The 22,076-nt window shown below is 45.9% G+C and overlaps 1 protein-coding gene across 1 annotated transcript in view; it reads left to right on the forward strand.

Moving 5' to 3' along the window:
* Positions 1 to 22,076, forward strand: part of LOC137536618 (deleted in malignant brain tumors 1 protein) — a 56,025-nt gene that overhangs the window by 29,439 nt on the left and 4,510 nt on the right. Inside the window, exons 6-8 of the mRNA XM_068258872.1 lie at positions 7,631 to 7,951; positions 12,944 to 12,973; positions 15,956 to 15,988. Coding sequence (XP_068114973.1) covers positions 7,631 to 7,951; positions 12,944 to 12,973; positions 15,956 to 15,988 — 384 coding nt within the window. The remainder of the gene's footprint in view (positions 1 to 7,630; positions 7,952 to 12,943; positions 12,974 to 15,955; positions 15,989 to 22,076) is intronic.

The raw sequence follows: 22,076 nt of genomic DNA on the forward strand, positions 1-22,076 counted from the left end.
TTACAACCAATTACACAGATATATAGCTATTTTTTGACGTAATAGCTGGTGGCAGAGTGGCAGCAGAAGGTAAATCTGTGTACCCTGGCGGTGGGAAACACAGACAGACAGCAGCAGCAGCAGGAGGAGGAATAGAGGAGTAATTATGTGAGCAGCTATTGTTTGACGTAATAGCTGGTGGCAGTGTGGCAGCAGAAGGTAATTCTGTGTACCCTGGCAGTGGGAAACACAGACAGACAGCAGCAGCAGGAGTAATGGAGGAGTAGTGTGAGTGTGGCAGCAGGTAGACAGCGTGACATAATAGCCCTGGTACCTAGCGGTGATACCAGGCCGTAAATAAACACAACAGGAGGTCCCAGACAGCGGTCGTGCAGCCCACATTGTGTCCAATACACAACTGGGACAACACAGTTTTCAACCCGGGCACCTCAGAAAAATTAAACCTTTTTTTGTAATGGTTTTGTAGTTTTGGTTTTACAACCAATTACACAGATATATAGCTATTTTTTGACGTAATAGCTGGTGGCAGAGTGGCAGCAGAAGGTAAATCTGTGTACCCTGGCGGTGGGAAACACAGACAGACAGCAGCAGCAGCAGGAGGAGGAATGGAGGAGTAATTATGTGAGCAGCTATTGTTTGACGTAATAGCTGGTGGCAGTGTGGCAGCAGAAGGTAATTCTGTGTACCCTGGCAGTGGGAAACACAGACAGACAGCAGCAGCAGGAGTAATGGAGGAGTAGTGTGAGTGTGGCAGCAGGTAGACAGCGTGACATAATAGCCCTGGTACCTAGCGGTGATACCAGGCCGTAAATAAACACAACAGGAGGTCCCAGACAGCGGTCGTGCAGCCCACATTGTGTCCAATACACAACTGGGACAACACAGTTTTCAACCCGGGCACCTCAGAAAAATTAAACCTTTTTTTGTAATGGTTTTGTAGTTTTGGTTTTACAACCAATTACACAGATATATAGCTATTTTTTGACGTAATAGCTGGTGGCAGAGTGGCAGCAGAAGGTAAATCTGTGTACCCTGGCGGTGGGAAACACAGACAGACAGCAGCAGCAGGAGTAATGGAGGAGTAGTGTGAGTGTGGCAGCAGGTAGACAGCGTGACATAATAGCCCTGGTACCTAGCGGTGATACCAGGCCGTAAATAAACACAACAGGAGGTCCCAGACAGCGGTCGTGCAGCCCACATTGTGTCCAATACACAACTGGGACAACACAGTTTTCAACCCGGGCACCTCAGAAAAATTAAACCTTTTTTTTTTTAATGGTTTTTTGGTTTTGTTTGTAAAAGAAATTACACAGATATATAGCTATTTTTTGACGTAATAGCTGGTGGCAGAGTGGCAGCAGAAGGTAAATCTGTGTACCCTGGCGGTGGGAAACACAGACAGACAGCAGCAGCAGCACACAGCAGCCCACTGTAGGTGTAAAATGTGTGGCTGCAGGCGACGTAATAGTCAAAGTGAACCAGGCTGGCTTAGTGAGCAGGAGCCAGGAGGTGGTAAAGGGTGGTAAGGCACATTAACGATGGTTCTTAGCCAGTTCATGTCCCCCTCTCGCCGACAACAGGGGCCAGGAACTCGCCTTCCACCCACGCCTGGTTCATCTTGAGAAACGTCAGTCTGTCCACAGACTTGTGAGACAGACGTGAGCGTTTCTCGGTGACCACGCCACCAGCTGCACTGAAGCAGCGCTCGGACAGCACGCTGGAAGGGGGGCAGGACAGCACTTCCAGGGCGTACTGCGCCAGCTCGCTCCAGATCTCCAGGCGCTTGACCCAATACTCCATGGGATCAACAGGGGCATCGCTGTCAAGCCCGCTGTAGGACCCCATGTAGTCAGCCACCATGCGGGTCAGGCGCTGGCTGTGACCGGTGGAGGATGCTGCTGCATGCACCTCCTCTCTAGTCACTGCTGCCGGAGCCTCTACAGTCCTGTAGAGCTCGTGGCTGAGAGACAGCAGGTCTGTGGGGCGCTTGCTGCTGGATGCAGCCACCTGCTGCTGCCTCTGTGCTGGCTGCTGGACAGTGGGGGTGGAAGGCTGGGGGAAGGCTTCCTCCAAGCGCTCAACAAGGGCCTGCTGCAAGCTCCTTATTTGTTGCGCTGGGTCTCCTCCTGCAGGCGGCAGGAACTGGCTCAACTTCCCCTTGAGGCGTGGGTCCAACATCATGCTGATCCAGATGTCTTCCCTCTGCTTCATCTGGATCACCCTGGGGTCTCTGCGCAGGCACGTCAGCATGTGCGCTGCCATTGGGAAGAGGCGGGCCACGTCTGCTGGCACATCGACGGCAGTGCTGCTGTCCTCATCCTCCTCCTCTGCCTCGTCAGCCTCATCCTCTCTCCACCCCCGCACCAACTCAGCTGCACTGTGCTGCTCCCCCTCATCAGCAGCAAGGTCAGGGACCTCCACCAAGTCCTCCTCCTCCTCCCCCTCAGAGGTGGACTGTGCAGCTGCTTGCCGCTCCTGCTGGTCCAAGGCTGCCGCTCCCTGTTCCAGCAAAGCATCGAGGGCCCTGTTCAGCAGACAAACCAGGGGCACCCACTCGCAGACCATAGCATGGTCCCTGCTCACCATGTTAGTGGCCTGCAGAAAGGGAGCCAGCACTAAGCACACCTGCTGCATGTGCCTCCAGTCATCATCGGGGATCGGATTGCTGGTCTTGTCCCTTCTCTGAGCGGCGGAAACAGTGGCCAGGGCAAGGTACTGTTTGACAGCGCGCTTCTGTTCAACCAGACGCTCCAACATCGCCAGGGTGGAGTTCCAGCGAGTCGGAACGTCAAGGATCAGCCGATGGCGTGGCAGATCCAGCTCCTTTTGCACGTCTTCCAGGCTCGCACAGGCTGCAGCCGAGCGCCGGAAGTGACGCACAACGTTCCTTGCCGTTTCCAGCAGTTCGCCCATCCCCTGGTAGGTGCGCAAGAACTTCTGCACTACCAGGTTCAGCACGTGGGCAAGACAAGGGATGTGGGTCAGGTTTCCCCTGTCTATTGCGGCAACCAGATTGGCCCCATTGTCGGCCACCACCTCTCCGACTCTGAGGCCTCTGGGGGTCAGCCAAATCCTCTCCTGCTCCTGGAGTTTGGCCAACACATGGGTTGCCGTCAGCTTGGTCTTCCCAAGGCTGACCAAGTGCAGCAGCGCTTGGCAGTGGCGGGCCTTCACGCTGCTGCTGAGGCGGGGGGTTTGGCCAGGTGTGCCGGAGGATGGCAGAGGATCGGAGGAACCTGCTGCAGTTCCCCTGACCCTGCGGGGTGGCACCACCCACTGTGTTGCTGCTGCTGCTGTGCCCGCTGCTGCTCTCCCATCCTCACCCCCTTCCACCAAGCTGACCCAGTGGACAGTGAAGGACAGGTAGCGGCCTGTCCCGAAGCGGCTGCTCCAGGAGTCCATGGTGACGTGGACCCTTTCACCAACCGCGTGCTCCAGCCCTCGCTCCACATTGGCCATCACAAAGCGGTGCAGTGCAGGAATGGCCTTGCGGGAGAAAAAGTGTCTGCTGGGGAGCTGCCAGTCTGGGGCTGCGCAAGCAAGCAGCGCACGAATGTCGCTCCCCTCCTGCACGAGCGTGTACGGCAGGAGTTGGGAGCACATGGCCCGTGCCAGCAAGCCGTTCAGCTGCCGCACGCGACGGCTGCTGGGAGGCAGAGCCCTAACCACCCCCTGGAAGGACTCGCTCAAAAGGCTCTGGCGTGGCCTTTTGCTGGCACGGGAATCAGCAGACACAGCGGAGGAGGCCACTGAGGACTGGCTGCCAGAACAGGCCTCAGTGTCAGCGGCAGGAGTTGCAGAGGGGGGAGGAGCAGTGCGTTTCCGCACTCCTGCTGGTGCTGCTGGAGGAGCAGGAGGGCGGGTGGCTGCTGTTGCTGCTGCTGCTGAAGGAGGTGCAGTGATGGGTGTGGTGCCACTGCCAGCACCAGATGCCTTCAGCCTCTGGAACTCCTGATGCTGGTGGAAATGTTTCGCAGCAAGGTGGTTGATGAGCGAGCTGGTGCAGAACTTTAAGGGGTCTGCACCTCTGCTCAACTTCCGCTGACAGTGGTTGCAAGTGGCGTACTTGCTGTACACTGTGGGCATGGTGAAAAAGCGCCAGATTGGTGACAGAAACATCCCCCTACGGCATGGAAGCGCTGCTGCCTGTCTCCCTGTGGTGGTTGGGGGTGGGGCTTGGGGGGCTTGGGTGCGGCTGGTGGTGGTACTGGCAGATGCTGCTGCTGCTGCTGCTGAGCCTGAGACACCAGCAGGCTGTGGGACCTGCCTACTGCTGCTGCCAATGCTTGCAATGATGCGCCTCCTTGCAAGGCCCACAAGAGCATCCTCCTCCTCAGAGCTGCTGAGGACGACATCCCCTGGAGGTGGTGGCACCCAGTCTCTGTCTGTCACCGGGTCATCAACATCCTCCCCCTCCTGAAACATGTCCTGCTGGGATGAGGACCCCCCAAACTCCTCTCCTGATGCATGGATGGGCTGCTTGACTGTCGCCACAGTCTTGCTGTCCAATCCCTCATCCCCCAAAGTGCCCATCAGCATCTCCTCCTCAAGATCGCCAACAACAGCAGACAATTTACTCATGATGCCTGGGGTCAAAAGACTGCTGAATGACAGGTTGGCGAGTGACGGTGAACTGGCCTCCTCCCCAGACCCTGCTGGGCGGCTGCTGCGAACAGGGGTGGTGGTGGTGGTGGTGAGGGTGGAGGCCTCAGATGCAGAGCTGATGGCGGGCTGCTCATCCTCCGTCATGAGTTGCACCACAGTGTCTGCATGCTTTTCCTCAATGGGACGTTTCCGACCCGGCTGGAGGAAAATCGGAGCAGGTGCTACACGCTGCTGCTGCTGTGTCTCTGCAGCGTGAGTTGCAGATGCTCCTGCTGGGCGGCGCCCAAGGCGGCCACGGCCAGTGGCTATGGGAGGAATGTTAGCCACTGACGCTGCTGCTGCGGAACTGTGCATGGTGGCGCGCCCGCGCCCGCGGCTTGCCACAATGCTGCTCCCTCTCCTCCTGATTCCCTTGCTGCCCTTCCCCTTGCCCAAACCGCGCTGGCTGCCACTTCCAGACATCTTCGATGTTTTGGGCGTATAGACAAAAGTTTTTTAAAAGGGCGGGTGAAAAGTGGGGTACTTTAATGGAGTGGGTTGGTGGGTGAGGTGACTGAGTGAGTGTCCCTAGTACAGTAAGTAAGTAGTAACAGTCAGGAAGTACAACTAGCAGTTACAATAATCAGTAATCACAAGTAAATTTAGTGTGTGTACACTACAGACAGTGAGTGCACGCACGCGCAAACACGCGCAGGAGCTAGCCTATGAACAGTGACTGAGTGAGTGTCCCTAGTACAGTAAGTAAGTAAGTAGTAACAGTCAGTAAGTACAACTAACTAATTACAATAATCAATCAGTTATCAGAAGGAAATAGAGTGTGTGTAGTGTGTACACAGACAGTGAGTGCACACACGCAGGAGCTAGTAGCCTATGAACAGTGACTGAGTGTCCTAGACTCCTAGTACAGTAAGTAGTAACAGTAAGTACAACTAACTAATTACAATAATCAATCAGTTATCAGAAGGAAATAGAGTGTGTGTAGTGTGTACACAGACAGTGAGTGCACACACGCAGGAGCTAGTAGCCTATGAACAGTGACTGAGTGTCCTAGACTCCTAGTACAGTAAGTAGTAACAGTAAGTACAACTAACTAATTACAATAATCAATCAGTTATCAGAAGGAAATAGAGTGTGTGTAGTGTGTACACAGACAGTGAGTGCACACACGCAGGAGCTAGTAGCCTATGAACAGTGACTGAGTGTCCTAGACTCCTAGTACAGTAAGTAGTAACAGTAAGTACAACTAACTAATTACAATAATCAATCAGTTATCAGAAGGAAATAGAGTGTGTGTAGTGTGTACACAGACAGTGAGTGCACACACGCAGGAGCTAGTAGCCTATGAACAGTGACTGAGTGTCCTAGACTCCTAGTACAGTAAGTAGTAACAGTGAGTACAACTAACTAATTACAATATTCAATTACAATAATCAATCAGTTATCAGAACTTGGAAATAGAGTGTGTGTAGTGTGTACACAGACAGTGAGTGCACACACGCAGGAGCAGCTAGTAGCCTATGAACAGTGACAGTGAGTGTCCTAGTACAGTTACAGTATATAACTACAATACTAATACAATCAGTAGTAAAGGACAGCAGAAATACTGGTATAGAATAGAGAGAAATAAACAGAGGACAGGAGGACAGCTGCCCACACAGGCAGGCCCTGAGGCCTAAAGCTGTAAGCCTGCAGCAGCTGGCCTGTCTCTATGTAACACAAAAGCCTACTAACTAAAATACAATGTCTAACTAACTAACAACAATATAGGTGTGTATAGGAGGTGTATGTGAGCAAAAACGCTAGGTAAATGACCACAATAAAGCTCTTGCTAAGCCAAAGCACAAAGGAGCAACTCTCTCTCTATGCAAGTCTCAGGCAAGGACGGAGAAACGTAACATGGCGGCCGCTATTTATAGGGTAGGGGCTGGCCAGGGTCCCCCTCTGTGATTGGCTGCCGTCAGAGGGCCTGGGAGCCCTCTGATTGGCTCTAAGGACATCAATCTGGGCTATGACGCTATTCGAGCTCGGTACCGAGCTCGAATAGCGCCGTTTGATCGAATAGCTCGAATAGTGAATGGGCTATTCGAGTGTACGCGAATAGCCCATTCGAATAGCTACAGCTATTCGGAGCTCGAATACCGAGCTCGAATAGCTGGAAAAGAGCTCGAATATTCGAGCTACTCGAATATTCGAGCTCTGCTGAGCACCACTGCCCTTCTGTATACAATACTAAAAAATGAAGCAGACAGCTCAGTATCATGCACTTGACAATTGACATTGATGTCTATAGTAGACAAAGACAAGACAAATAACATTTATATCACGCTTTTCTCCTGGCGGACTCAAAGCACCAGAGCTGCAGCCACTAGGACACGCTCTATAGGCAGTAGCAGTGTTAGGGAGACTTGCCTAAGGTCTCCTACTGAATAGGTGCTGGCTTACTGAACAGGCAGAGCCAAGATTTGAACCCTGGTCTCCTGTGTCCGAGGCAGAGCCCTTAACCATTACACCATCCAGCCACCACTTAACACTCCACTTAACGACAGCTTGGGCAGGTGATAATTCCTCACACGCTTTACAGTTGTTATCACTTGCATTCCTCTCTGTGAATTAACATCCTGTCTTTAAGTTTAGGATTTTGATGTCAAGTTAAGGATTCAGTCGTTAACCTTTGAAATCATTCCTTAACGTAAGGACAGAATCTTTATTTTTAAGGTTTGCCTGAGGTTAATTGCTTAGTAAATTCTAAATTGTTTTATCACCATGGTAATAACAGTAACCACAGCTCAGAATTGTTATTAAAGACAGGAGATGAGCTTAGTGAATTGTGGCCTTTGTCTGATGGTCACGATGGTCATCTAATGAGGTCCAATGCTTTACAAAACTTAAAATGATCGCAAATAAACCTAATTAGCACAGGATACAGCTCTATGTAACGTAGCTGTACTCTTAGCCGTCAGTCATTGAGTGTTTTTTGAAATATCTAATCCTCATAATCTCCATATTATATATCTCTCTCTTTTAGTAGCAATATCTGTGGATTTACGCCTAGTCAATGGGTGGAGTAAGTGTAATGGCCGTGTGGAGGTCTTTTACAACAATTCCTGGGGCACGGTTTGTGATGACTTTTGGGACATTGATGACGCTACCGTTGTCTGCAGACAGCTTCGCTGTGGCACTGCAGTTTTGGCCCCTGGGATAGGACGTTTCGGTGAGGGAAATGGCACTATAGTCCTGGATGATGTCAACTGTGCTGGCAGTGAATCTAACCTTGGTGAGTGCCTTCACAGAGAATGGACTACCCACAACTGTGTGCACGGCGAGGACGCTGGAGTCATCTGCTCAGGTACCGAACAATGTGGCTAAGTTCTGGTAACTCCATGTACAGTCATATATAAGGTGCAACTACTGATCGGTGATAGGATGGAGTTTTCTGCAGCATGGGTTCGGCAAACGTTCATCCCGCAATGCCCAGTTTAACCCCTGACCTGATGTCAGCTGGCCATTGGCGTTTGCGAACCGGCATCCCAATGAGAATGTGTGTTTGCGAATGTGCTCAGTAAAAACCATCCCAATTGGTAAGCTGACTTAAGGTCAAAGGCCATCCTGGGTATTATGTGAGTAAAGTTTGCTAAGTCCATGCCGCCGGCAAATTTCCATCCCTATGGACAATGTTAATTTCAGCTGTAGTAGCTAAGTAATAAAGGAACTTTACGACTACTTCAAAGGGAACCCAAACTGAGAAGGATATGGATTTTTACTTTTAAAATAATACCAGTTGCCTGACTCTCCTGCTGATCCTGTGTCTCTAATACTTTTAGCTACACCTCCTCAACAAGCATGCAGATCAGGTGCTCTGACTGAAGTCAGACTGGATTAGCTGCATCTGCATGCTTGTTTCAGGGGTGTGATTTAGCCATTGCTGCACGCAAAGAGATCAGCAGGATAGCCAGGCAACTGGTATTGTTTAAAAGGAAACATCCATATCCCTCTCAGTTAAGGTTCCCTTTAACTAGAGGTTCCTTCAATTTCAAATGAAAACATTTATTGTAACAAAAACATTCAGGAACGTATGCACTCACATTGCATACAGGACCCCAGTGCATCATATCACCTTTCAATACACTGCACGTAAAGTGCCATGTGCAGATCATAAAATCACGTCAACAGACTTGCCCTCTTCTCTAAAACCCGACCGGTTTCGGCCTTGGGGTTTTATTGGAAATTGAAGATCTGACATCGTGTTGTTATTATTTATTTGTGTGGTGGGGGCTGTTGTGCACGTGGAGGCTGCAGGTCATTGATATACAGCGCTGAGGTTACATACAGGATGTTGTGTTCAGCTATATTTTTCTAAGGAATAGTTTTTGCTTTCGGGATCTTTGGAATAATGCTAAAATAACTGAGGCTAACCTCCCTTTTTAGGGCCTATTAAATACGTGTAGCATAACAGATTTTAGACACGCAGTGGACGTGTGCAATGTCTCCATACTGTCACACAGATCTTTTATAACACACGTGACATGTCCATTGCAGTTCTTCTCACTGTTGTACAAGGCATCAGTGTACATTTCTCCAGAGAAAGGAATAACTTGCACTCCACAGGTAAATGGCTTGTCTCTGCGCTAGACCACAGTGTACAGTGTACAGTGACCAGATGGGTTTGTCTTATGGTGCTTATACACGGTACAATAAAAACGTTTGATTTTCCTGTTTATTCGACCAAAACAATCGAATTAAAAGAAATTCAAAAATAATCCTTTTTTTTTAATCAGGAAAAACGAACGATTATCCATTTTTTTCAATAAAAATCCAATCGGTCATGTTGGTAAAATCTTTATATTTGATCTAACGGATTGATTGAACAAAATAACCTGTAAAAAAAAAAAAGGAAAAAATTGTACCATGTATGGTCATCCAATACTCAGTCAAAAAGGAGGATAAAAATGACCAAGTATATTTTCCAACTCAAAAGTTACCATAAGTGACACATGAGTCTTTGTTCAATTCAGTTTTTCTCTTAAAGCGGTATTGTCACCGTAAAAATCAAATTTCAACAGCAACTGGTCTGACTGTATTAAGTGATAAAGATGCTAATCCTGCATTCAAAACTTTCAAAACTTTTTCTGCTGTTATGATTTGGAGTTATCACATACTTAAGGAACACTGGCCCTTTAGTAGTCGTGCCAAAGAATTGCATGCTGGGGGTTCTTTTTATCTATACTCTATTCCTCCTCTTCCCTTTATTTCCCTGCCAGCTGCTTATCTAAAACCTGATCCCCTACTCATTTGTGTTTACAAGCAAGGCTGAGGCGACTCAGCGATTGGAGGAGACAAGAAAAAAAGTAAGGGCAGAAATGACATCACGAGTTAGCCTTTACTGTGGGCAAAAGACATGGCCGCCACCAGGAACAGAATTCTCGTAATTTACTATATAACATTCACTGAAATCAAAACGTGGACAGTATAATACATGTGTTATGTAAGTAGATCAAGTATTTATCTACTTATATATGTGTTTTATTCCCTGGTATAGTATGGCTAATCCTACTGCTTTAAGTTTTTCCCTAGGAGACAATATTTAATCTTCTGATTAAAATAACTTTTTAGCACTCTGCAACTTAAAAGGTACCAAAAATAATGTTAAAATATACTGCCAAAACTATCCTTTTTAGCAGGGCCGGATTTGTACTTCCAAGTGCCCTAGGCCAGCTGACACCAACCGCCCCCCCCCCCCCCCCCATCAAATTCTCTCCAACCCTCTGAGTAGCAATAACTGGTTTGAATGAGCTCCCCTCCATTTTGCTGCTCTGCCCCTCATTTGGCAAAGAAGCAGTGCATGCCCAAAGCATTCCCGGCCTCGGCTGCTGGAGCACAAGTAGCCAGAGCATGTGCCGCTTCTTTGTCCTCTGTGCGACTGGCTACAGACAGTCAGAGCCACAAACAGGTGACAGAGCAGCGCTATTGAAAGAAGCTCATCCAAAACAGAGAACATGTGAGTAGAAGATCTAAAACCACACATGCTGACATAGATGTGCTTTAAACAGTGACAATATAGTACTTAGGGCAAGGCAAGGAAGGACAGATGAGTCAGTAGGAAGTTTTGAAGTTATTAAAACAGAACTATAACATTTATTAGCTAACTGTAAATAAAAAAGTGAGCCTTTGGCTTCTTCAGACTTTGTATATGTTTGTAGACTTTATACTAACAAGATGTTAAAGCACACAACTATATATACATTCAGCATCAGAAGGAGATGTAAAGTTTGTTTTGCGAATATAAATAAATGTAATATAATTGCCATCCTGTTTCACTGATAGCTAGCAAAGTACAATGCTCTTCTAAAATGAGTCAGGAAAGAGTTAAGCTGTAGCAAAGAGAATGCTGTGGTCATTCCCTAGGAAAAAACAAACAAACCATAAATTCAACAGGTCACAGGTCTTTAAGAGCTGACCAGACCAGTAATAAATCTGACAGCCGAGCAGAGGGAGAAGATTCCTGTTTGTGATTCTTAATTTGTGCATGAAAAAACTTACAGAACTCAAGAGTTCTGCTACTAAACCCAGGCTGGCACTTCTCACAGCAGCTTGTATGTCCCCACCATCATACATACAACATAATCATCCGGTGACAACACATACTGACTGTCCTCAAACACACTCTACACAAGTGAGAGAGATGCAGGGATCTCCGGAATTCAGGCAGACCAGAGCAAAGCAGGGGAGATGATTTACTTTGACATGTGACCTCTTATCTCCCAAAGTCCAGCGCCCTGCTGATTTTTATCGCCCTAGGCCTTGGTGGCCTTGCCAGAAATCCGGCCCTGCTTTTCAGGCTTCACAGAATACAATAAATGATCCGATTTTACAGCATTTTGATGAAAAAGATCGGATTTCCCCAAAAAAATCGAAAGCTTTTTTTTTATTCTAGCAAGAAATCCGATCAGATTTCCCATTTCTATTCTATAAACGTTGATCAGAAATGGTGGATTTTTCTTTTTTCTTTTTATGATTATACTCCTAACTCCTAAGCAATTTTCTCAGAGTTTTCAATCGTTTTTATCATAACTGAGGAAAGATTGAACATTTGTGCGTGGCACATTGGTCAGATTTTTGAAATGTTACAGTCATAAGAATTAATTGCTTTTCTTGAATTGAACAGATATTTAAAAAATGGTATGGTGTGTGGCCACCTTTACAAATCTATCCAGTTTGCTAACAGTTTACTAGGAGCGTGTCTTGGAATGTGGCATCTATTGCTTGTGCTAGATCGGTTTTCTTTGCTTACAGGCTTCCAACTTGTAAACCTGACCTTTTAATATCATATGCACTAAAAAAATTGGAGGCTAAACTACTGTCTCGTACACACTTTATATTAAGATTGGCCAATCACTCACCAATTTTTCAGGCTCAACCGTTATTGAATATCATAAGCAGATTGTGTAGGTAAACCCTCATGCTATACATGGAAGTGGTAAAATGGATCAGGGATTGGCCAATCATAATTTAAAAGTGTGAATCAGGCTTAAGGCCCTGAGAAATCTACAGTAGTCTATGGCCAATCATTGACCAATTTTTCCACCTAGTTAAGAGCTCATGTACATAACCTGTTCATAGTATTTAAAATCTGTGGGTTCTCATACTACTTGGAAGTGTAAATAATGTGCTAACAAAATGGGATGTGTGTATGCACCCTTAAGATGGCCACACATCACAGGATAAAATGATCCAATTTTACAGCAATTCGATAAAAAACATCGGATTTCCCCCAAAAAATCAAAAGCTTTTTTTTTTTTTTATTCGACCAAGAAATCTGATTGGATTTCCCATTTTTATTCAATAGAAGTTGATCGGGAATGTTGGATTTTTCTGATCAATTTTCATGAGAATTGAATGGTGTGTGGTAGATTGCCAATATATTAATATACACACCCAAGCAATTTTCTCAGAGTTTCCAATCATTTTTATCATCATTGGAGAAAAATGTAATATATACATGTGGTGTACATTGGTCAAATTTTTGAAATGTTACAATCAGTCAGAAAAAAGGATTGCTATTCTTGAACAGATTTTTAAAAAAAGTTGTATGGTGTGTGGCCACCTTAATTTGTGTTCACTACTCCAGTGTCCTTTATAATTAGTAAGCCCCACCCCCTCCCCATTGCCTGGGGATGACTGGGCGGGGTTTACACGCTCTGGAGCTATTCCTGCGTATTGAGGGCAATATTATGTCTAAACACAGCCCTGCTGAAGACAAACTGGTGCTATTGCTGTAGAGTCATATTCATACTGAGCTCGACTTTGCTGAATAATCATTTATTTCTTCTCCTTCCCACAGACAATGGAATTCCTCAAGCAAAAGATGCAGGTAAATTTCTCTTGTTGATGAAACTTAGGTCTGCATAATGTAGAGTAGGTTCCCATTGTATACTAGGCATGCTAGAGAGGCATTTAATGTTTTCCCGGGCCCCCCAACAAAAATCTCCTGGCCACAACCCCCGCTGCAGCAATACACATACAGTATTATGAATGATGCAACAAACCCCCTTCTATAAGAGACAAGATCATTTTTAAAAGCCACTTATCCAAGGATAACACCTGATATTGTGGGCAAGTATACTTCAGGTATATCGCAGAGCTTATGCAGCTCTCCCAAACAGTCTATACAATCAAGCCAAAGTCCATATATCCTTGTACCCACTTACTGAACTACAGATCAGCAATGTAGGCATAGACAGATGTAGTGTTGTCCGCAGAAATCTTCATTCCTTGTATTGAATGTCTCCTCAGAAAACATAAACGGGAAAAAACATAGCGTAATCCAGACCAATGACCACAGGTACACTTACGACCACCATGCGATTCCACACCTTGTGCAATTCCACGCACAACCAATGAGCGAAATTCAGGCTCACTAGATATATATGCATGCTTGCATGCTTATAAATTATTCAGGCTGGCTTCGCTCTGTTCAACAGCTATCCTGAATCTGCCTCACAGTACCCAGGTCACACTGAAATACTCAAAACAATGGAACAAACATAGCGTAATCAAGTTTTTTGGCTAATTCAATTTGTAACACCACCACCTCCGTAAATGTTATGTGCCCACCAAATGCTTCTAGGCATACATATAGTAATAGATTGCGCTCACCGCATAAAATGGCTGACCACAATAGAGACCAGCATTAGCGCTTTAGGGTATTCTCCTCAGTCTTCAACTCCACATGGGTATAATTTTAAACCTTAAAAACTTAAAAAGATGCCTGCATAGCGTATTGCCACTTTATTTCCATATAAAATAGTTAAAATTGCACTCACAAAAGATAAAAGGTAATGCTCATATCAAACATCTCAGTCTCACCGCCGCCGTGTGTTGTAGCGTCCATCTCACCAGCTGGTAGCTCCGCGATATATTGACTTTGGCTGGACTGTATAGACTGTTTGGGAGCGCTGCATAAGCTCTGCTATATATATGTTTATTAGGTTGTAGATACCCCCCATGTTTGTAGCGATCCAAGGTCTATTTTCTTTCTTTACCTAATTGGGAGGAGCGCTCTATCCACTGTTTGTATATAAGTATACTTCAGGCCATAACTTCTCAGCTGCTCTAGAATCCATTTTCATTCTTCTTCCCACCCTCAGAATGGGACCTCAAACATATGGTCATGTGATCACAAGGTCTCTCCTCTACTAGCACTGAAGGTGGGTTTCCGTTTCTTAACCTATTGGTGCAGTGCCTAGTGACCGCAGGGAGGGGCGTTGTCTGGACTACCATGATCCCACACTGTGCAGGAAGGTCTGGCAGGCTAGAGTCTTGTCCTACTCTAGGCTAGAGAGGGCAGAGTGGTTGTGGTCTTGTGACCATGACTTTGATAAAATTGTTTATGGGGACTGAGGATAATCATTGGATACACATGGATGCAGAGCTTGCAGGGAAACTGTGCAGAATTCCTCACCTCTCAGCTGCTCCCATTCACTGGATGGGCACTTTCTAGTGCGTAGCTCGGGCAGTAGGCAAGTGGCCTCCCCTATGGAGTGAGGGCCGGTTCACACTTGTTCTAAAAACATATTCGTGGCTCTGTTTTTTGGCCCTGATCAAAAATGGAGCCACAGGTACCAATGCTAATAATAGAATCCTTCTTCTTTCAAAACATAAAACGGATCCGTGTGCTTCCCCCTCCAGCTATTTGTGGTAAAGTAAAGAGCAAGCAAGAAGGAAAGTTTACCTTTCTCCCTCTGCCCGCCTCGTGACTTCTGGCAATGCTGCTCAGAGGGCGGCATTGCAGGAAGTCACGGCAAGCAGAGGAAGTAAGGTGGTTCTCTGCTCGCTCACTCTACTTTACTTTTGCCACAAATAGCTGGAGGGGGAACGGGGATGGGGGGACCCACGCATACCTCCCAACTATTTGAGATGAGAAAGAGGGACTTTTAAGCCACGCCCCTGCCACACCCCCTGATCATGCCACCCGGCACACCCCCTGGCCACGCCCCGTCACACCCCTAGTCACGCGTATCATAAAGATTTAATTAAGAAAAATATGGTGTTCTATAATTTAAACCACACTGGTCCTTTCTATCCTGGTTCATTTTCCTTCATATTAACATTTTAAAATTCGTAATATATCAAATTAAGGGATGGGAATAAAGTTTAGAGTCAATCAAAAACATTTTTAATAGATAAATATATATATTTACATAGAAAGAGGGACAAAGTCCTGAAAGAGGGACAAATGAGGAGGAAAGAGGGACAGGGCTCCCAAAGAGGGACTGCCCCTCCAAAAGAGGGACACTTGGGAGCTATGCCCATATGAGGGAGGGGGGGGCAACCCCCTTTCCCGCCGCTGTGCCCGCTACCCTCCGACCTCGCTGCTACCCCCTCAGGCTACCTGGGGGACACCTATTGGGGTCCTGGCTCCAGCCATCCATTTTTGAGGGGGGGGATGAAAAAAAAACACAAACGGATCAAAAACATTTGCTGCAAAAGGGCAGCACTGATCCGTTTGCGTTCAGGTTTTCAATCCCAGGATCACGGACCGCAAGCTCCGTTCTGCAAACAGGCCTAGTGTGGACCTAGCCTTGCATCTGAGCGTGAAAGGGGAGGGGACAGAACGGATCATACTGGCTGTTGAATGTGCCCGGACTATCTGAAACACGGAACTAGCTTGACAGACAAGACGTCTCACATGTGCTGTATTTTATCTGTTGATTATTCATTATTTAAACTTTAAGCTTTTAAATTGAAAGTAGAACAGCTAGTCTGGACATAAATGATATTTGGTAACTGTTATTAATGTGCCCATCAATTGTGTTTTAACCAAATGTTTTTTTTTGTTTGTTTTGTTTTTTAGGTTTCACCATGGCAGCCAAAGAAAACACACCAGGTAAGACCCTCCCCACTGGTCGCCATGGGTTACTTTACTCTTTGATATTGTGATTGCTGCGCACAATTTACTGCCATCTATATATATAATAGAGTAAGTGCCTCAACCTTCAAGCAAGAAGTAGCGCCCTGCCCCAAGGGGCGGTCCTACACTTGCTGCCAAGCTGGAGGGGGTAGCGAGCAGGAAGGGGGTATTGGGCACAGCGGTGGGGAGGGGGGTCGGACCCCCCCTTCCCTCACCTGGGTCCCCCATCTGCGCTCCCCCTCTAGCTTAAGTTGAGCAGCAGCCGCCGCTATTAGTAAGAGGCAGTGGGCGGGGATGACTCACCTCTTCCGCGTTCCAGTGTGCGTTCCACTGTCGTCACTGCAATGCCATCCACTTACAATACAGTGGGCGGCATTGCAGGAAGTGATGACAGTGGAACGCATGCTGGAACGCGGAAGAAGTGAGTCATCCCCGCCCGCTGCCTCTTACTAATAGCGGCGGCTGCTGCTCAACTTAAGCTGGAGGGGGAGCGCAGATGGGAAACCCAAGTGAGAAGGAGGGGGTCCGACCCCCCCCTCCCTGCTGCTGTGCCCAATACCCCCTTCCTGCCCGCTACCCCCTTATGCGGCATATGCTACGCCGCGGGTCGGCTAGTATTAAATAATAAGAACTTCCAAATTTATTGTTGGTTGCCCAAGGACAGATGACATTCATAGGCCTAGTTCACACTACAAATCGCAAGTGCAATCGCAAGCACTAAGCCATTTTGTGAGGTTTTTTTTAACCCTCCTGGCGATACGCAGTTTCAGAGGTTGCGTCCGCAGGAGGATTTTTTTTTTAAATAAAATGCATTTTATATGTTTTAGCTAGCACTTGGCTAGCTAACTATGCCTCCTAAGCCCCGCCGCACCTCTCTGATCCCCCCGATTGCCGCCGGCAATATTTACCCGTCCGCGATCCCGCAAGAGCCGCAGCTTCACCATTCAGCTTCACTCGTCGCTATGGCGACGATTGGACATGACATCATGACGTCATGCGCAGTCCCGATCCTCCCCATAGTGAAGCCTGGAACTGATTGGGAGGCTGCGCCATCGCGGGATCCCTTGGGGGTACGTATACCGGCAGTGATCGGGGTGAATCGGTGGAGAGCGGCGAAACTTGGGGGACATAGTTAGCTAACCAAGTGCTAGCTTAAGCATATAAAACAGATTTTATTTTAAAAAATCCTCCCGGGGCCATGTGATCCTTTGCGGTGGCTAACCCGAGTGTAGCTCGGGGTTACCGCCAGGAGGGTTACGCGATTACCAGCGTTTTTTTGTTTTTTGCAAGCGATTTTGTAAGTGTTTGTGTTTTAGGATTTGCAATTTTCTGTGTGCAGAAAAACAGGTAGTGCTGCTAGTGCACTCTTTGACTTGAAACTGAATGTCTTTTAAAGCAATTTTGCTTGAAAAATATTACAAAATCGCTGTTCTAAGCGCTTTTAAAGTGAAATTTGCACTTTTCCTATACCCTGCATTGAAGCGCAAACGCTCAGAAAATGGTGCAGGGCCGGCGTTTTATGATTGGAAAGAAAGCTCGTTGCTCATGTGAAAACACTCACATTGGATTTCTGTACAAAAGCGCTTTTAAAACCGGTAGCAATTTAAAAAAAAAAATCTCAAAATGATCCTAGTGTGAACAAGTTATAATTGTGTGACTGCTACAGCATGGACTGTAATGTATCTTTTAAATCAACAACACCATTCTTTATACAATCGATTCTCCAATTATTCGACTGTAATATCGATCATATCGATCCATCTTTCAGATCGACTCCCATTCATCTGATCCAAATGAATAGCAGTTGAATCATATTGTTAGCTGCCACCAACGCGTACATCAAAAAAGGGCGTCGGGAAAAAGGGGCGCGTGGTGTAAACGATAAGCAGTATTATCATTTATAAAAATATTGTGTAGAATTTCGTTTACAAATAGTGTTTTAACAATTTATAAATCATTAAATAATGTGTATAAAATCGGCAATTCTTGAAACGTTAATCTTCCCCGTTTCTAAAGTGAAACTTATATTTACGTTTGTTAAAAAAACAGTAATATTTGTTTAAACATTATAATTATATATTGTTATGAATAATCTTGATTTATCGTTTATTATAATAAAATGTGAAAAGATTGTTTATAACAATGATATTAATATAAGTACATTCATAATAACTGTTGATTAGTATTATTAAAATTGTACTAAAACTATATCTAACCCTACTCTCACACAGAACCCTCCCTCTACCTATCCCTAACCCCTAGACCCCTGGGGGTGCCTAAACCTAAGACCACCTGGTGGTGCATAAACCTAAGACTCCCCGGGTGGTGCCTAAAACTAACCACCCCAAATCCCTCCCTGTACCTATCCCTAGCCCCTAGACCCCCTGGTGGTTCCTAAACTTAAGACCCCCCTGGTGGTGCCTAAATTTAAGACCCCCCTGGTGGTGCCTAAACCTAAGACCCCCCTGGTGGTGCCTAAACCTAAGACCCCCCTGGTGGTGCCTAAACCTAAGACCCCCTGGTGGTGCCTAAACCTAAGACCCCCCTGGTGGTGCCTAAACCTAAGACCCCCTATGGATAATAATGTTTTACAAACATTAATAAATAAAAAATGTAAATAAAAAACATTTAATCATTTTTTGGGTGGATAATAATGTTTTAGAAATGTTTTACAAATAGTGATTGTAAAAAATATATTGCAATTTACGTTAGGTACTGATCGCTTTATTTTGTGAATAATAATGTTTTACAAACAGTGAGGGTTAAAATGTTAAACAATGTTTTAATTAAATAGGATAAATATGTTTAGTATTGTTATAAACGTTATTTGTCACGGGCTCATTTTGTAAAGTTAAATCATCACAAGCACAGTTATAAAACATTAAAAATCTCTGGGCGCCATTTGTAAAACGTTAATAATCTCTGGCACCCTTTTTCCCCTGTTCGGCACCCATTAACCTCCTGAGCGATAATCCCGAGCTGAGCTCGGGGTATGTCGCGCAGGAGGATTTCTCAGGCCCCGCTGGGCCGATTTGCATAATTTTTTTTTTGTTACACGCAGCTAGCACTTTGCTAGCTGCGTGTAACTTCCGATCGCCGCCGCTCGCCGCCGATCCGCCGCTACCCGCCGTTCCGCGCAGCCCCCCCCCCTCCCCAACCCCTTGCGCAGCCTGGCCAATCAGTGCCAGGCAGCGCTGAGGGGTGGATCGGAACTCCCTATGACGTCACGACGTCCATGACGTCGGTGACGTCATCCCGCCCCGTCGCCATGGCGACCAGGGAAGCCCAGCAGGAAATCCCGTTCTGAACGGGATTTCCTGCTTACTCTGATCGCCGAAGGCGATCGGAGTGGGTGGGGGGATGCCGCTGCGCTGCGGCTATCATGTAGCGAGCCCTGGGCTCGCTACATGATTTAAAAAATAAAAAAAATTAAAAAATAGTGCTGCGCCACCTCTTGGGCGATATAATTGTATCGCCCAGAGGGTTAAACGATATTTATAATGGGAGTGAATGGGGCGCCCTTTTTGTCCACTTGTCTCATGCGCCCAAATCTCCTGCTTCCGCCACCAACACCTATCCGCACCATTCTTTGCTATGAGGATGACTGCCACCTAATAATGGACTATTTGTAGAAAATGGGACAAGCCAAATATTGTATCTTAAAGGTGTTTTGAAATTGTGGCGCTTGTCATGTGAAGATTAGGAAGAGTGCAGTGGTGGGCCGAAATTTTGCATATGCGAAATTTCGCATCGAAAATTTGCAATTACGCATCGTAATCGTAATTGTCACATATGTTAAGGAGAACACCGGGTACAAGTGAAAAAATAATTTTTCAAAAACACCTTGTAGTTTTTGAGAAAAACGATTTTAAAAATACAAAGAAAAATGTTTTTTAACCACTTCAGCCTTCAGTCGTTTTCACTTTATGCATCCTAACAATGTTCACCTCCCATTCATTCCTATAACTTTATCACTACTTATCACAATGAACTGATCTATATCTTGTTTTTTCTGCCACCAATTAGGCTTTCTTTAGGTGGTACATTTTGCTAAGAGCCACATTACTGTAAATGCATTTTAACAGGAAGAATAAGAAAAAAACGGAAAAAATTCATTATTTCTCAATTTTCAGCCATTAGGCTGCTTACACACCAAGACGTTACAGGCGCACGTTAGTGCGCCTGTAACGCTCCCCCAACGCACAGCAATGTAACACAAGTGGGCTGTTCACAAAGCCCACGTTGCGTTACATGTAACGCTGCACGTTCTGTGCAAAGTGCAGCATGCTACGGCGTTGGAGCGGCTATAGCCGCGTTAGACTGTTTGCACATGCGCAGTGGGGGGCGGAGGAGGCGGGGAGAGCTAGCTACAGTAGCCGCGCACATGGCTACTTAATATTCACTGCACTGGCGGGCGCTGATTGGCCGGCGGGACCACGTGATGCGGAGTGTCTCGCTCCGCATCACGTGGTCCCGCTGGCCAATCAGCGCCACTCTGGGAGACATTATAGGACTCGAGCCGCCTAACGCGGCTCACTCTACCGTCGGCTCTTGCAGCACCATACGTTGTGTTAGGTGCACGTTATGCGACCTTAACGTGCCACCTAATGCAACGTCTTGGTGTGCAAGAAGCCTTATAGTTTTAAAATAATACATGCCTCCATAATTAAAACTCACGTATTGTATTTACCCATATGTCCCGGTTATTACACCGTTAAAATTGTGTCCCTATCACAATGTATGACAATATTTTATTTGGAAATAAAGATGCATTTTTTCCGTTTTGCATCTATCACTATTACAAAAAAATATATAGAAATATTTCATCTTTACATTGATATTTTAAAGGTTTAGACCCTTAGGTAAATATTTACATGTTTTTTTTTTTTATTGTAATGTTTTTTTTTATTTTTTATAATAAACATTTTATTTGGGTATTTTTTGGGAGGGTGGGATGTAAACAGTAGTTTTGTAATGTAAATGTGTGTTGAGTTTAATTTTTTTCACTTTTAGTTGTAGTTTTACTTTTTGGCCACAAGATGGAGGCCATGAGTTTGTTTACATGACGTCACTCTAAGCGTAACATACGCTTAAAGAGACGCATGGGGGACGTTACAGCCAGAAAAAGCAAAGCTTCTGAGAGAAGCTGTCGCTTTTTCTGGGGGGGAGAGGAATCAGTGATCGGGCACCATAGCCCGATTCACTGATTGCCAGGCTAACAAACCGCGGCCGGGAGCGTGCGTGCACGTGCGCGACCGGCCGCGGGAGCGCGCGGACGTGCACATGGCCTCCTGGGCGTAGCTAGTACGTCCAGGAGGCCAAAGTAGTTAAGTTGTCATTTTTCAGAGTTTTAAAAAAACGATTTTTTTCTTTGCATTTTTAAAATCGATTTTCTCAAAAACTACAAGGTCATGTATGCGGGGCTTTGCTATTCACTGCTAAAGTCGGCATGAGATTACGCAAAAATTATGCAAAATTTTACGCAAAATTACGAATGACTATGCAAAATCAATTGAATTTACAAATCCTAATTATGTATAGGTGTGATTGTCAAAATTTACATGCAATTTTGCATAAACGTAATTAGCTGATTACGATCAAAAACATTTAAATTTTTCACATTTATGCCTATTTTTCCCTGAAATTAAAATACCTATAAAATTAAACAATTCTTGGGAAAAAAATATTACCCAAAGAACGCCTAGATTAGCCTGGAAAAACAATATATGTATCACTTTGAGGCCATAGGGAATACAAAGTTATTCCTGTATCAACAGCCACACAGCTAATATGCCACAAATTGTCAGGAAACTTGAAGGAAACATGAGAATTAATAAAAATCTAATTAATTTATCTGGAGCTTTCTCCAGCCCCTGGAAGCCTATATGTCCCTCGCTGCAGCGAGGGACATATAGGCTTCCAGGGCTGGAGGAAGCCCCAGGTAGGGCTGCACAATTTTCCGGTTTTAAACCGAAACCGCAGTTCCTGGGAAGACGATCTGGGGATCGTCAGTATCCGGCGGTTTTCGGTTTAGTGCCCGCGCTTGGCCGCATGGTCCGCCTAC

Source organism: Hyperolius riggenbachi, chromosome 10 (genome assembly GCF_040937935.1).
Source record: "Hyperolius riggenbachi isolate aHypRig1 chromosome 10, aHypRig1.pri, whole genome shotgun sequence".
NCBI lineage: Eukaryota > Metazoa > Chordata > Amphibia > Anura > Hyperoliidae > Hyperolius > Hyperolius riggenbachi.